General features: G+C 35.7%; 1 protein-coding gene across 1 annotated transcript in view; it reads right to left on the bottom strand.

The window, feature by feature from the left end:
- Nucleotides 1-5,514: 5,514 nt before the first annotated feature.
- The window catches only part of LOC108971549 (maltase 2-like), a 53,130-nt gene continuing 40,483 nt past the window's right edge, over nucleotides 5,515-18,161 (bottom strand). The window contains exon 7 of the mRNA XM_018937697.1: nucleotides 5,515-5,630. Within this exon, the coding sequence (XP_018793242.1) occupies nucleotides 5,570-5,630 (61 nt within the window). The 3' untranslated portion in view covers nucleotides 5,515-5,569. The remainder of the gene's footprint in view (nucleotides 5,631-18,161) is intronic.

Here is an 18,161-nt window from a genome sequence, read left to right as displayed (position 1 = left end):
AGGCTGTTTCAATAAATTATTTAAATATGTTGAAACCGAACTCACTGCTTTCATAGTGCTTAGAAATGGATGAAATTTGTATATGTTTTCCACTATTTTTGATATAATCAAATAATTTGAGGCGCGACTCTAATTCACATTATCGTATATACAACACAATATCTCACAATAAAATATCTTCCCAAAAAAGAGTATATCCTTATGCGACTAGACACCATCGAAGCTAATTCCCAGAAACCACTAATAGACTACCCAAAAACAAGAAGCACAAATTGCCTTTACTTTTACTCACTTTAATAAGAATAACTCATATCTAATTCATCATTCACTTTGTTCTTTTGCAGGTAAGCAATTAGACTGCATATTTTTGCGATGACTTTCACTGATTGGTTTTCATGCATTCCATCTTTGATGTTGAGCAAAAGAAATACCAAATATACTAACCGATAACGAAACACACGGGAGAAAAGTGTAAGAAAGTCCACAAGGTAAGTCGCCATATGCTCCCCAGCTAAGGCAAGGGATCAAACAGACTTTGTGATGTATGTACTGTAGCTTTGGAAGTAACATCCGCGCACTTATCATCTATTCTCCCAAGGCGAAGTTTTCTGTTTGTGTTTGACTTCTCCTGGCAATAATTCTATGAAGAACCTTGTGTATATTTTTAGCTCAACAAAAGCAAGCAACCTGTTGCCCGTGCCTTTATGACCGATGAGAATGCTCTCTATTGCTAACAGCGTAGTGCTTTGCTTGTGTGCCAAAAGACAGACCAAGCATTGAGCAGCTCTCTTTCGGCATTTTCGTGTGTGAGAATGCTGTGAGTGTGAGGAGTGAGTAACTTGAACTCCATTTAACTGAAACGGGAACTTTGACATATGGCAGATAATTATTTAGTAGATATGGCAGGAAATAATTATTACAAAAGCAGGGACAATTCTTCAAATAGCTTAGTGTGCCGAAATACAGCTGAGCTTTAAGCTTTCGGGAATAAAAATATTTTTTATGAGCACAACTTTCATTAACAGCGATATGCGGTCATTGTGGTAATGTTAAGGAAATTGAGATATTTCATAATAAACAATAACTTGAACTGAAAGTCATTAAATCGATATAGTGGGTCTATCAAAAAGAATGACGTCATGTTAAAGTGAAATAAAAGACTTGCGTTTGGTCAAAATGGATTTTTTTTTTTTTTTTTTGGTATGCTGATAATTTTACGAATTGTAGCAAATGTAGCCTCGTTTGCATATCTCGACTCGTTTACGCCCATATTTTATGACCCGGTGGCGCCTTTGGTCTGTAGAGCGCTGAATGTGGACTTCAAGCCCCTCGGGTGTTAGTGGTTGATTGGTGTAAGCCTTTGATTTAACGGGCCCTAGAGAAAATAATCTAAAAGCGTTAAATCGCACATTTTTGGGCAATTTCTCGAAAAGGTCGGTTAGACGTGTTATAACGCTCGCTTCTGATAGTAATAGCTTTTTCTGCCTCATTTCGAAAGAAATAAAGCCCGCCATATCACAACCAATACCAAAGGGTGAATTTTTGGGGATGCCTTCCTGAATCACATGAAGATTTGACTAACCCCAGAAGCGAAAACTTTGTTCCTTAGCAGAGTCATTAAACAAGAAATGGGCCTCATCCCAGAAGCCGTGAATTTGTGTAATAATCTTGGACAATTTTTAAGCGTTGTATCAAAGTGGAACGTGACATAAGTAGATGAATATGCAAGACAATAATTTACACAAATCCGAAAACAAACATGGCCGCCACGAGCTGTCAAATTCTGTCATCCTTATTAGTAGACGCTGTATTTGCTGTTATGTTTCCCGACTTTTCATATTACAACGAACAAAGTGTCTATTTAACTTTTAACTGCCAGAGCTTTATGTATTTTTCGTTAAACTTTACAAATCAGGCTCTACTATTAGAAGGCAAACTGTACAACTGAGCTTTAAGCTCTAGATAATAAAAATATTTATCATACACATTCTGTAAAGAAAAGCTTTTTGGTTAAAACTTTCGTATAATGTTTCTCAGCCGTAATTTAAAGCGAAAAAGTTTCATGGAAGCTTTTACAAATACCGGGAAATTAAAAAAATCATAAATATATATGCAAGTTTCTCTGAGCGTTTTTTCTACAATATATGAGCAACCGCAAGCGACCACCGAGAATACGGCATATACTATTGACAAACAAACGCAATGAAAAGCCACACAGTGTGAACAAAAAACAAATAAATATTTTACTGTTCAATACGTAATTAAATTTTATTGCCTACACCCCACTTAAAAGAGGGGAAAACAACTTTTTATGAACACGCGCAACATGAACGCGCCTCTTTTGCAGAACTTATCACTTTTGCGTTGTTTTTAATCTCCATTAGTGTAGGTATGTATGTGAGTATTTAGACAAACCTATGCGGATATTTATAGTAAGTGCCTCGAGGCTTCGTTTGTGATTATAAAAGATTTGTTTTATTAAAAAAAGTGGTGAACTAAAAACTATAAGAAGAGTATATTTTCTTGATCCTAGACCTTCTTAAGCCCCCCGGCGTATGTAACATGAGTCATTATTAATCTCATATATACTTGAGTTACCGCTTTCAAGCATATAGAAACATAAATATAAAATAACAAAGCCCAAACAAACCTTCAAAAAACAAGGCGCACATACGAGCACATCTATGATGCTTTAGTTGTAGATAAATTATCTGTAGACATGACAATGTGTTCGGCGTTTATGTTGACGCATCTCACAGCTAACAAACGCGAGACAGCACTGACAGTGGTATATTTTCAATAGAGAGCGCTGCCTGTGTTAACGCTCATCGATGCCGGCCAGCTACCTGACAGCATCTCTCACGATTGTGGGTGCTCCAATGACATGGTGAATATATCGCTGACGCTAATCGAAGTTTATATATTAAGATATTAAAATTTTTATTAGTTTACGAAAAGCGCCAGGTAGCTTTCTGTGGCAGCCTTTCCAAGCATAACTTGCAGCTGGTTCCTCTAACAGTGCTGCTCCCGCTTTGTTCCTATGCGCAGTGTTTTGTATGCTCCGCTGCGCGCTCACCATCAGCTGTTGTTGACAGGCTATCTGCTTCTCCGCCCCGCCACCCGTCGCACACACATTCAGTCATCGGTTTTGGCTTATTGGCAGCCCCTCTCTATGTAATGTGTAACGCCACATCGCTCTATTTATCACTGTTGTTGCCGTCGCCGCTCTGCGCTGCTCTGCTTTTTGCTGTGCGCCGTCGCCAACGCTGTCTTCGGCTCTGACCGCTGTGATGCGACTGCGATTTTCGCCAAATGCCAACTCCGAAAATCCAGTTTATCCCAAGAAGGCAGCATGTACGGACGTTGTAGCACAAGCAGCTCGTTGAACGCGTTGTTTTGGTCATAAAAAATCGCGCCGCGCCACGCCGTTTCGTATTGTTATCAGCATTGTTTCAGATATACACCCATATATACTTACATACAAGTTTACTACGTCGTTAAGGTGTACGCCACACAGCTGTTGTTTCGGTGTAATATAAATGAAATGTGTGAGCGTGTGTATGTGCGGTGTACGTGAAGCACGCGCCAACAGCATCAACAGTCAGTGCTCACACACTTGTGGCACCAAACAAACCAAACTGCGCGCTGAGCGCCAAACATTGAACAAAAGCTGCGACCGTAGCTCTGAGCCCAAACGCGCTTACGCCTGGACCCGGGTCGGTCAGACATTGAACGGACGCCTTTCATTGCGCTTTTCGGCGCGTCGGTACAAAAGACTCATTTGCGTCGCACTTTCGTGGTAGAACAAACGCTCTTGTATGGTGCAAGCAATCGGTAATTGAAAATAAGTTTATAGTCTAAAGTATCTCTGATGCGAAAAAATATTGTGCAATAAATTTGGTAGCTAAAGCAAAGCACTAAACTTAGCAATAATAAAAGCCAACACAATAAACAACACTATTTTATGGCCAACAAATCGCAGGCTTATATTATCCTCAGCCTTAACAATGAAAACTAATTTAAAAAATAACCAAAATGTAAATAAGCAACAAAAAAAGCTTAGTTCGTGTATAGACCACTACGAGGCGAGATCGGGAAAGAGCTAAAGAAAAAAAAATTACAAAAAAAAAAATAATATTTATTCAAAAGTAATGGCATAAATATCAATAAATATATGTGAAAAATATTTTAAAAAGTCGTGAATCTGCTTGTTAATGAAAAAGTAGTTTTCAGTGAAACAATAAACAAGTCTTGCTAGTGAGAATTTATGAATAACTAAACAGTTGTCGTTAATTTGTCACCGCGAATTAATTAACGAAAGGGAAACGGCGTTTGTAAATCGTAAAAATTGTTAATTAACACCCTAATGTGTGCAACGTGCCGTATAAATATAATGGTTTAGCAAAGCTGTGTTCCAATTCGCTTAAATAAACAAGTAATTTCGAAATACACAAATTTTTTAAGTGCTTATTTTTCATAACCGTTAAGTTTTTCAATTTCGTAACGCTTGGTTTCTGTACTAAAACTACACAAGTTCTCACTTTCCGTCTTTATGCCATCCTTCGGCCTTTCTGCTTTTCAGTTTACATATTTAGATATGCTGCAAATTTTCTACGTTTCTGGCAAATTGGCAAACATTACGGATGTTCTTAGTTACCAAAAGAGGCAAATATACCACTCACCTCACTATATTCATATTTGTTTTTATAAAAACCTTTTGCACAGACAGAGATGCCGTGAGATGCCTTCAATTTATTTTCACGAAAATACTAAAATGCTGTTATTTCATACACTCTCCTGTATTAACGCAAAATCTGTGACAAAAATCACTGTTCAAAACAGGAGGCACCCCATACGGGTTCATGGGCATGTGCTCACACATGTGTGTGTGTGTGAGTAAGTATTTATTTTGAGCGCACTAAAATTTTATGTGTTTGCATTTCAATCAATTTTCAAACAAAAGTTTTGCCACAAACACACCTTGCATTTATTACGCCCCGCTGTGGGCGTTGCTCTTGGGCGCACCGATAAGTCAACTCCGGTGTTTATCTTTCATTCGGCAAAAGTTTTCAATTGTTAATACCATAAATTTAGTTTTATTCGCTGCAATCATCGCCTTTAAGTGGTCTCATCACTTTTTCCTTGCAAAAATCAAAATGTTGACATATTAAGTATGTATAATTTATGTGAGAATTTCAATTGGCTTCTGGCTAAATAAAGTGGTTCATAAAAACAAGAGAAAACCATTAATTTTTGAGCCACAAGGGTATGCATTCAGTAAAGCGCTTTGGGTTAAAAAAAATGGTAAATTTTTAACATAAAAATATATTTGGGGTACTCACAACCCGTCATAAAGCATCGTTAAATCTTACAACTATACATTTTTACACTTGTTTAAAATAAATGAGTTTACGCATTTACAATTCTCAATGCTATGATTTCGGATCGTTATAACTTATAACTTTATGAGACTATGTAAAATCCCTAATTAAAAATATTTAAAAAAATATTGCGCACTATTATTTTTTATCATATTAATTAATATTTGTAATTTTGTTTCTACTAACTACTAAGTCAATCGATTTTTGTAATTGACATATAAGTGGAAATCACTTGAGTTAAGTTGATTGATCAAGTGCGTTAGAAACACTCTGTGGCTTGCAGCGCACAATGGTGCAAACAGGTTTAATATTGACATGTCTTTGTGCGAAAAGAGAGATCGAAAACATTAATTGGGTTGTCTAAAGCGAGTCTAAAGGAAGATGAACATAAGAGTTATTGAAATAGTATTCTGTGGTGGACACTCATATTCTTAAATATAATAATATGATATTAAAAGAATACAGCAAAAAAATTAAATTTTCAAAAAATTGACAGCTCATAAAGTGAGTCATTACTCCTACCAATTTGAAACCAAAGAACTAACTAAAAAAATAATCTAGAATAATATGGTAATGTCTGGAACTACGGAAAAGTTGGAATTTTTTTTCACGAAATGGTGACTGACTGAAAAAACAACAAAATTTCTGCCACTTTTTTAGAATTTTTTTTAAAGTAGTAGAAATAAGAATTCGGCAGTATGGATAGGTTTAGACACAAACAAGTATGTAAAGAAAACTCTTTAAGAATTTTAGGTAATCAGAGATATTGTTACTCCTACCAATTTCAAACCAAAAAAAAAACAAAAAACTAGAATAATGTCGTTGGAAAAAAGTATGTCATGAAATGGTGACTGACTGAACAAAAAATCTGCCTTCTTTTCTTTTTCGATTGTTTAGAATTTTTTAAAATAGTAGAAATTCAAATTTGGCAATCTGAATAGTTCTAGATATAGATAGGTCTACAAAGAAGTCTCCCTAAAAATTTCAACTTAATCGGTTCAAAAGAACTTGACAAATCGTGGGTAATGCTTTGAAAACTACAGTTTAGAGAAAAACGCGTTTAAATTTTCAATTTCGGTCGAAGCAGTTTGGATATTGAGTCAGTTAAAACCTATGTACATCTGTGAAAAATGTGAAATCTGAATTTTGAAAAATCCTTTTGTAGACATATTCTTGAATTCTAGAATAGTTGTATTTTTAACATATAAAAAATAAATTTTTTTCTTATTTCTAAACTAGAACTAAGGGGGTGTAATGAATTATGCTTAACGTATGATTGATTTGACTGGATAATATTTTTAGGCTCAAGTTCTCTAAGCGTGAGAGTCATCTATTTTCTCGGGTAAAAACAGCCCTTTTTCAAAACTTTTTCCTCATATTAAAAAGGAAAAAAAATATTAGAATTTTTTATTGTTACAAACATACATTGTTAGAACTTGGACGAAGGAAATAAACTGAAAATTGGATTTTTGGCAGACAATATAATACAATATACTAAGTTGTAATTGAAAAAAAAAAATAATTCTTTCTTCAAGGCTTTAAGAATTGTATCTCAAAGGCTTGTGTAAAATTTCATGAAGATCTGTTGAGTAGTTCTCCAGAAATCTTGCCTCAAGCGCACAAGTTCTCAAGGCTGCTTCTAAGAAACTATTACTCTTATCACCTCGAAAACTTGGGATAATATTCGAGAAATTTTGTAAAAAATTATATTTTTGGAAACATGTAAATCACATTCAAAGCATTTATATTTATCGACTGATTACAGAGGAATACATACATACAGCATTGTTGTTGATTCCAAAAACTAAATAGAAAACCGCAAATTTCGCGGAATTTAATATTTATGTTTCTTATATGCGCTCATAATTGAAGATTTAGTCATAAATGTGAAGAAATCATCAAATTTGTGTTGAAAATTAACGAACAATTACCCAGCATTACTTTCCAATGTTTCATAGAACGACTTAAGTGCCTTTAGAGGATTTTCACATAAATCCCAAATCGACGGCATGTCAACACATGTTCCACCAATGGGCCGTTAGCGTAACCGAAAATGCGTGAAACGAGAAATACGCCGAAACTTTTCCAATTAAAGCCAAATTAGCTTTGCGGTTAGAGGAGGCCTAATGAGAAGTTCGGCTATATCCAATTATAGTATTACAGTTAAACATAACACGTTGTACTCAACATAAGGGTGCGTATAAGCAACTCTTGTATGTAAGTGTATGTAAATACACATTGGATATTCATGCATATGTTTTTGCCCATCATTATAGGCGTCTGAAAGCGGCTATTAATATACATAACTGTGTATATACGAGTACATATGTACAGCTGGTATATATGTTGATATTTAATATGTTATTTGTATTGGTGTTTCTACTAATTCATTATTTCAATGGTGTTGCAAATCACAACCGCGATAAGGTATACCGTTATCTTTTGGGTAAACGCTGAAGTCAATATGTTCACACATTTCCATGAATCTAAGCATGCATAGCTTTAGAGAAACCAGATTGTTGAGAAGGACTAATAGTAAAGTAAGTGGTATATCATACAACATAACTTTGTCAGACAAATAGTTAAGAATAAACCAGTTTGGTACTAGTTGAAATTTTTTTATTTATTTCTTTGTTTTTTTCAGGAAACTTTGAGATTGTTCAGTTGCACAAATGTTTTTACTGATGATAGGTGTCGCTTAGGCGAAGTTAATTAGCCAAAAGTTTTTTATAAAACTGATATTCTCCGGACCAGTTCCATTGCCATCGCACTTATTAGAATCCAGTTCCTATATTTCACGCCAGGAATTCCTTTTCGCATTTACGACATTAACACTGAAATAGAAAGCTTTTATTGCACATGCCTATATGCTTATGTAATTGGTCCAATAGTCCACTACATAATGCAGTATTTGCTTGAAAAACATATTCCCATAAGCATATGTGTATAATTTCAGACTTTCTGTAAAAAAAAACACAATCGTTTTCGTTTTTATTGTTCAAGTTAGCATTTGGGCAGCCACATTGACTTATCAGACCCGCCACGTTTTTCCTACTTTTTGATTATTTATTTTTCTTTTGTACTAATTCGTCTAAAGGCCGAGCAATGCCTGTGTGTATATGTGTAAGCAGGCAAATGTGGACGGACATCGATTATCCATTATTAAATATGCAGTGAATGGAGATACATTTTTTGGCTAGTTGCGGTCTGAGATTTGTTGTTGTTTTTTTGTAATATTTCTTTCTTGCCATTGCGCTATTAGGGAAATATGCTCGCATATGTTTGTTTTTATTATTGTTATTTGACAGCAATACGGACAAATAGAATGTATATACTAATAAATTGGACAAACATTTACCCAAATGAATATAAGCAAATATTATATATGTCCATATGTATGTACGCACACATATAGAAATCTATGCATATGGTATATACAAAATTAATATACCCCTGTTTATTCGGACTAAGCAGGTGCGTAGGTGTAAAGCAAAAGTCTATTTGTGTGATTATATACATACATAAGTACTTATTTTCATTCACCATTGTGTAATCAGAGCAACAGCTGTTTTATTATTTTGGGTCAATTGAGTTTTTCTTGTCTTTCTTTGTCTTTTCAAATCAATGCTTTGACCCCTGAAAAGGTGCACCTCTGCCATTGCCTTCAATCAACGAATTTAGATCGCTCAGATGCATGGATACCGCATGAACTTGAAAATATAATTAAATAACGGTAAACACATGCAAAATCTTTATACATGTAATTCCCTCTCGTTCAGTTCTTTTCGTGTTAAAATTGCTTAGTATTGATCTATGATACCTCATATCGCTGAGTAATGTACCGCCGAGTACCATTTCTGCGTAATCCCCAAACTCTATACATCCTCAGTAATTACTAAACTAGCGCGCTGCATTAAAAACACACCTTAAAATTTATGCCTCCCAAATGTCCGATTACGCAGTCTTTGCATATTATATACATATATGTATATAGGTAATAAAGTTTCGTAAACATATGGCAATTAATATATGTACATATGCACACACACTGTTACATGTAAAAACAAGCGTCATATGCAGTATAAGTCCACCGTTCATGCGCTCACAACTATTGATTTGAGGTATATGTTCGTTTGTTTACTGCGGCGTGTGCGTACAACGTCTACTTCCTCCTTTCAATTTTTCCAAATAATTAACTCGCTCGCAATTGAGTGTGTCCCGAGCGCAAATAAACACATTTTCTTTGTGCCTCACACCCACCCAGCAGCGGTGGCTTTCTATCGATCCGCAAGTTAGCTTATTAGTTATGCGTTTTGATTGTGTGATTTCTTGTTTTGTTTATCGGCCAAGTGTTTATCCACCAGCTGCTGCGCCGCTTGCCGCAATTAATGGCGCTTCGGCGAAGACTCTCCATTTCGTTCAGTTCATTGCCTGTTGGCCTCTAGCAAGATAGACTCTTCCTCTTTTATAAATAAATCGCTGCGCTGCCTTGTGTTTGGCGGTGTAAGAGCATATTAGATCAAAGCGATTTGCTCTCGCCTTTGCTCGTGTATGGTGTGCTTATGTGCGGCATATTGACAGATGAGATATTTTGTGAAGATGTTTATTTGAGCAAATCGGTTCTTTGAAATACACATACATACATGCAGTTGTTTGTGCCTTGGCGTTAATATGTATTTTCGTTGGAAATTAAATGTCTCAAGGTGAAATGGTTATAAGTGGCGCGACCAACTAAATGGGGTGAGGTAAATTAGTAAATGATAGTACATTTATTTTGCTTTAGAAATATTTGGAGATGCGCTGGACAATTGAATGATCAAATAATAGTTTAAATATCATATTTTTATCATTACCCGTTCATTCTCTCAATTACAAATAGTTTTCATTAATTGTAAATGCTTTGATGTTGCTAAGGTGCAAATTTCCATTGCCTAAAATCTCAAACTAGCAGAAATGGTCTGTTATGATGTATACTACATTTGTCAGTGGAGTTGACGAAACCACTTATCATATCCTGAACAAGGTATATTGAGTTTGCCAAGTTGTTTGTAACACCCTAAAGGAAACGTCAGAGACCTTAGCAAATTAGCCTCAGCTTTTGAGATATCGATCTGAAATTTTGCACCCGTCCATTTATCGGAATGACCGATATCAGACCACTGTCATAAAATCATTTGCTTGCATGGACAACTTTTTCAATTGAAGAGATATCTTCACCAAATTTGACATGGGTTTTTTTTAAAGATAACGGTTTAATATCCGAAGAAATTGTTCAGATAGAATAACTATAGCGTATAGCTGCTATACAAACTTCTTGTTCAAAGTTCTTGTAAATAATATTTTGTATTTGTTAAGGGTATTATAGCTTCGATAAACACGGAGTAAAGATGTTTTCTTCATTTTCGTTGTTTTTTTTTTTGGGTTCCTTTTCCAGAAACTTTCGACTTTAGCTTTTATAAACAAATTAAGTATTTCAACCGATTTTTAGGGAATACTTCCATGAAACACCCAACTGTATCGTTAATGTGCCGAATTTTTTATAAGGACAAACATGCTGGAGGGTTGAGCGCATAAAAGTACTAAATCAAGTTAGACAGTTTTGTAAAACAAACACCTAACTAATTTTTGGTAGAAATAAACACCTAAAATGCTTCCATATAACAGTTATATCCAGTTATGTCCGATTCTATTATACGCATTTCCGTCCAAAATACAATATTTATATCAATTCTGATATTAACAAGGCGGCAATCAGGCTCAATCAGTTCTGGGCAGCAGCAAATCCACCAATTACAAATATACTTATATATTTATTTCATTATAAGTACCGTACACCCCCCCAGCTAAAGCAAATGAAGCTAAGCTGAATAAACAAACATGTGTGTGTGTGTGCGGTTTGTAACGGTTGATCAATGGATGACCAATGCTTTATTTGCACAGTTGCGACTCGAAAAGCGAGACATCTACACGCTGAGCTGTCGATTAGTTAAACACGTAGACACATACATACATACATTATATACACATAACTAGAATAATTGTCCCGCGGATAACTTCCACACTCTTCCTCTCTCTGCTCATTTACACTGAAACAAATCCAGCTGATTGCAAATTGAAAAATGTGGCTAATTTGAGTTGAGTGTCAACCTATCCGGTGTGAAAGCAGATACTGCTCGCATTTAGCATTCAATAAGAGTAAAGTTTCATGAAGTGTGAGAGGGTGTAGTATATGTGAGATGGATTATGGGAGTAGGCGCAAGAGCAAATCAAAATTTGAATTAATTACTCTCAAATTATGTCTTAATATAAGGTAGTCAAAAAAGTCTTTTCGTATTTTTAATCGCACTTCAACATACTTTTTTTATATTTATTTATAATTTGTGTGTGAACATAATTTTGCTAAGCAATTACCATGGCATGATATATAAATTATTCCAAAATCCAACTTTCAGTTCAAAATCAAATTGAGTTCCTCTTTAAAACATGCTTACCCAGTCTACACTAACAGCATTAACAAGTCCACAAAATATTTAGAAAGGCAAACCAATGTTTCAAAATCTGCATGAAATCCTTATTTTATGCTTACTCAAATCCCCCGAGAGCTTTTGCAAGCATTTCGACTAACTGCTCCAGCCATTCATGCTATTTTGAGCTGCAGTATAAAATCATTATAAATCATCCCAAAGTGGGCAAAAGCATATTAAATATTTGTACGTGTTAAGTGGCCGATAATATTTCACAACTGACTGAGCAGCAATTGTCTGCCTATACATATAGACAAATAATATTTTTTAAATGCTTGTAGTTGTTATCCGCTGCCGACAGGTCCGCCGCTAGCTGTGCTTTAGAATATATGAAAATATAATTCGATTTTTTTTTTCAATTTTCAATTTTTCAACTTTTGTTTTTCAGCTCTTCGTGAGTGTTGTTGTTGTTTTGTATATATTTTTATGTTTTCTCCCGCTTGTTTCTGTGATGTTGTGTTCTCAGCTTGTTGCACTTGTTACTACTGTGTACTACTCTTAGGTGTAGTTGTTGTTGTTGGTGTGCGAACACACTTAATTTTCATGTCATGCACGCATTTTTTCAGCTGCTGGGAATTCGTTTTTGTTGCTTTTGTAATTTTATTGTAGCTGCATAGCAAAACCTAAATAGTTTTTACTGAATTTTTAATTAATTCATTCGTAATTTGCACTGAATTTTGCGCGAGGTTGCCACTGGTAATTTCGAAAGTTGCCCATTTTTTTCTGAAGTGGCAAGAATTGAGAGACATTTTTTTTTTTTTTTTTAAATTATTATTAAATGTAGAACATATTTTTTTTATTTTTTTTTTTTTTTTTTTTTTTTGGCAAAAATTATTTTCTAAATAATTTTAAGAGACGCTGCTGAGTTGCTAGTCTGCGTTCGTATAAAATTCTATAAACATACAGTTTCATTTCATTTGCGCACTCCCCACCCAAGTCCCGCGGAAACAAATTTCACTACGCCAAAATGCTTTTCAGTTTAGAACTAAAATATAGAAACTGGCATATATTTCAGCGGCAGGTGGCAACCCAATAAACACCTCCAATTCCGAGCATTTCGGTTACCAGTTTGGTAGTGAATATTTGCAGTTGTTTTGCTGTTCTTGCTGTTGTTGTAACTACATAATGATGCGGTTTAATTACGGTAGTTCTGCTTTTTGTCGTTGTTGCTTGAATGAAATAGTTGTTGTTTTTCCTTTTCTTCTATACACTTGTTGCGGTAATGCGTACGAATATGCCTTTTGCAATTCGCCGCCGACGCCGACAACGACGCCGCCGCCACCGCCTGTTATTGCTGCTGGTGAGCCAACGCCAGCGTATTTGGAGAGTATAGCTTTCAGCTATCTAGCTAGCTAGCTGCTGCCGTTGCAAATTATAAACACGTTCCAAAAATGTTGGCGCATTCTTCTATGATCAAATTTGTATTTATAGCCATGTGTGAGCTCATTGTGTGTCTGTGGCGTATATGTGTGTGTGAGGCTGCGTGTAATTCAATGCGCTCGCATAGCAGCGATGCCACACAGCGAATGTGTGTATGTTTGCATGTGTGTAAGAGCAACTCAACTTTTAACAAATTCAGAAATATTTTGTTTAGTTTCGACGATTTTTGCTGCGTTGAATTGATCTGCCAGGCAAACATAAAGCAGTGACGCCAATTATCCAGTGTTAGCCGAAAGTTTTATTTGTATGCAGATCTATTATGATACAAAAGTCTTTTAGGAAAAAGCAATATGTCGAAGCAGGTCATAGTAGACTGAGGAAATTTGGATTTTTATTTGTTGGAAAAGTTGTACTTAGACTGAAAGAAGTATACTCTTAATGACACGAGTTTACAGTAATTTTTGGTTCATGATGTTGGAGGCTGTTTCTAGCTACTTTGGGTTGCTAAAACCGAGAAGAATAGTAATAATTTCCTACAACTAGTATTTTCTGTGTCATATTCAAGGGAAGTCGGGGCCAAAACACTTTTTTGAACTCAAATTCGTAAGCAGCACACCATAAATACACACGGCAGACGTCTTAGTGCACCAGCCGCAAATTTTTTCCTCAGATTTTTTAAAAAGTGTAATAAAAAATTATGAAAAAATCATCTGAAACTCATATTAACTAAATTATTAAAACAAGTTCAATACTCAACTCACCTAGGTATAATACCATTCAACGAATTTTCTTTGGAAATAAATAAAAAATATATAAATTTTTTCCTGAAAAGCAATTGCTTCCTTCCACGGAAACAAAGAGTGCAATGAATGGCGAGTTAATGAGAAAACTAAATAAATTAAAATTCCAACGAAAGAGGAATTTGGGTCACCACACGCATTCCCAGCAACAGCACTCCAGTTCATTACGCCGATAATTGCATTATTTAAGCAATAAATTGCATGCCTCAACTGCCACACTTGCCACCGCCGCTGCGTAAATGATCTGACGGCGTCTTGACGCAAGGATGCCGTCGCTGCGCCGAAAATTGCTGTAATTTAAAGCCGTTGATTGCCGGCATTTGCCCGCGGAAACGCCGGAATCAACGCAATTAAGCGAGATAAATTTCAATGCGTGCGCGCTAGAAAACAAAAGCAAGGCAGCGAGCTGCACAATTTATGGGAACGCTGCCAAATTTTTTTTTTTTTTTTTTTTTTTTTTGTTAATATTCGTTTCATATTTTTTTGCAGAATGCATATTTCAGGAGCGCGCATCAGGTGATAAGTGCCGGTTGTATGTATGTGTGTGTGTAGTTGGGTGTGATCGCGAAATATTTAATAAGAAACCGATAACTACAAATTGCGCATAAAAAGCGAACAGAAATTAAAAATTAAAAAAAAAAATCGAAAAGTGCCAACCTGAAGCATTAACGCATTGCATAGAACTGGTTTCTGAAGTGGTTGTTGTTGCTGCTTATTGCTTGCGTTGAACTGCTCGAGTGTTTTGTGTAAACTTGTCTGATTTTCGTTTATGCAACAACAACAACTTTGCGGTGTCAAGTGCGAAACCTGCAACAAATACAGACACATACACACACAAATGTAGTAATCTCGTGCGCATTTAACGCTCTTACGGCCGCTTGAGCAGAACAAGTGGCTTCACAGACTTGCAATCGGCAGCTTCCCGAGTCGGTTGCGCCACTCGTCAGCGCAAGACAACATGACAGGTGCTGTCACTGATGACTGCTGAACATGTTGTCGACACACGCGTACACACACTGTTGTTCAACGGTTTTTATTTTGCCAAAACTCGTTAACATTTTCGCGTCTACAAATGCGCACTTCAGGCCGCCTCTTAAACGCTACCCTTGATAGTTAATTACCACACAGCTGTGGTGATGACGCCGATGGCAATGATTATGTTGATCACTCTTTAAATGTCGGTCATCATTTCGCCGATGGTGGTCAACAATTGTTGTTGCGTGTATGGACGCAAAATTCATTGGAGTTCGTCTCGAGGTTTCAGGGTTAGGTACAGTTTTTATGCAGCATTACAGAAAGTTTTTTTTTTTTTGTTTTTTAGAGAAAATAGTGTTTAAATTATTTTACCAAACGATCGGGGGTAACTTTAAACTTCAATTACCGTTAGTATCAAACCAAAACACAACTTCAAAAGACACCTTAAATACAAAAGTAAATTTTTTAATAAATTCCGGTATTATTATTGATTAGCAAACCAAATATCGGAAGAAGGATACTGACTGGTTTGAAATCTGACGAAATTTTGATTGACTAAAATATTGAGAAATATTGTATCAATAAAAGCCTTCAGAGCAAGTCTCATTGATTTCCATAAGATTACAGTCAACACTTTTCATACACTTTAGAAGTGTCTGCATGCAAATCAATAAAATTCTCGTTGAGTAATATTGCTTATTATTATTATCATTACATCACATCAATGAAAAGTGGAGAAACACAAAAGAGAATTTGAGCCTTTTTTCTGCAAGGGAAAACAAATTGCGGCAAGCCGTTTTGTAAATGAGTGAAAGCAGACAAATATAAGGAACGAAAACTACACAGCGGAAGGAAATGTAAATAGCTCGTAATAGCAATAACAACAACAACGACTCGCGTAACCCGCAAAAGCTTCGAATATTTTAAGGAAAGAAAATACAAATAAAAGGCCTTTTCATATTTCCTTGTACTTGGCTCTTAATGTGGCATAAAAAATACAGAATTGGTTGCTCTGCAAAATGTGCAGCTCGGATTGCTGTAGTATACATATACAAAAAATGCCGCATTATTTTCTTTTTACCACATTTGAGATGAAGCGCAATCTGAATAGATTCAAGCGATACCATTTTATCCTGATAAAACAACGGTTTGGTAGGGTTTATGGGCTGATGGAATCACCGATGCCTGAAATTGAAGCTCGCGATCTCGACGGCATTTGGTTTTAACAAGACGTCGTCATATTACACACATCGCATCAATCACTGGATTTATTGAGCGAACACTTTGGTGAGCTGATAATTTTCACATTCTGGGGCGATCGATTGACCACCAAGATGGTATGATATCACATCGTTAGACCTTTTCCTGTCGGATTATGTAAAGTTTAAAGTATATGTGGACAATCCCGCTTCGAATCAGGTCTTGTAACAAGATATCCCGCGTGTCATTCATCAGTTACCAGTCGAAATGCTCAAACGAGTCATCGAGAGTTGGACTCAATGAATGGTCCATCTGAGATATAGCCGTGGCCAATAATTGAAAGAGATATTCTGCAAAAAATAAATGGCAAAGGTTCTCCCTCTGAGTGATAAAAAACATTCCAAATTATATTTAAGTTTTCTGTGCTTTTTCTTTAAAAAAGTAGGGAACCTCAAAATCGATCACTTTTTATATGGAATATTCATAATATCCATAAATTATATTGAAGAATATAGTAGTATAGTATTCTAATCCATACTATATTCTAAGCATATCCTACATATACCCGCCTCTTCAAGCGCATAAATAACAAATTAGTTTCTACTATATTACTAATACTAATTCATCCAGATGTCAGTCAAATACGAAAGTCTTGTTTGCACTTGAGTTTGGCAAATGCAGATGTACAGTGGAAGAAATTAAGTAATATTCAGCGCAATTGAGCAGCAATACAATCAAAAATCCCACTATTACTACAGGAACACTAACCAGCGTTAATTTCATGGTATTTCATGCGTAAAACATGAGCAAATAATCAAGCAATAAGTGCTAATTATTTAAATTTTAATTTAATTATCATCGTTTTCCTTGTGCGAAACGAAAAACTAATTTTAAAGAGGCAGATAATAATTATTGGAACTGCCTGCTGAGCCAAGTCCCATATTTCTATGAAAAGTTTGTATGAAAGAATCCATGTTGCTTAAGTGTGAGTGCAATTTGCATAACACAGTAATCGTGCGAAATGTGTGGTGAATGAGTCTGTCCACAATAGCACATCAAACCATTCACACATAGGCATTTAAATCAGGCGAACCCTTAAGCAACTTATCGATTGGCAGCCTCTTAACACACATATTTGTATTTAATAAAGCTCAATATGCTTCCATAAACACTCGCTCGCAATTTGCGCATGAGAAATATATTCAAATTTTATCATAAAGCAACGAATAATCCCATATTGAAATGCGCCTAAGTTATTCAATTCCTGTCAATTTGGAAACGCTTAGTAAAAAATGTCCCCGCCTTATGCACAAAAACCGCCAGTGTGGCTCTTCAAGCGGCTTGTGTATTTAATTTAGCGAAAGCGAGTATGCGTCTACCTACGTAAGTATGTATCGGTGAGATTCCAAAAATGTTGCCAAAAATGAAGACATTACTGCCTTTCGCCTTTATGAACCTCAAGGCATACTTTCACAGAGACATTCGTGTTGTAATCAAATGTTTGGCTACAAAATTGTTTGCATAAATGATGATGAAGGTTATGATGACGGCAACAGCGCCGACGACGACAGACAGGCATACACTTTGGTGTGAAACAGAACAGCCAGCGCTATGCATATGAGCGTGTTTGTCAACGTGTGTGTGTCTTTCATTCGGGGGTGAAGAAAATAACGGCGAAAATTTCACCTTAATATTAATATTTATTCATATTTTTTTACTTTGCAATTTTCCAAAGAAGGCGTTGTAAAGAAAGTAAAGAAATATATATGTGAGAAACGGTTTTCTAAAGTAAGTGCTGCATACATTTGGGAGCTTACACTGACGACAATACACACATGTTCGAAACTTTAATATTTGCACGAATAATTTAGGATATTTTGTTTATATTTACGCTTACCGCT

This window comes from Bactrocera latifrons, unplaced genomic scaffold, assembly GCF_001853355.1.
Source record: "Bactrocera latifrons isolate USDA-ARS-PBARC rearing strain unplaced genomic scaffold, ASM185335v1 scaffold_109, whole genome shotgun sequence".
Taxonomy (NCBI): domain Eukaryota; kingdom Metazoa; phylum Arthropoda; class Insecta; order Diptera; family Tephritidae; genus Bactrocera; species Bactrocera latifrons.
The sequence above is the reverse complement of the archived record's forward strand: the minus strand, read 5'-3'. Positions and strand labels throughout refer to the sequence as shown.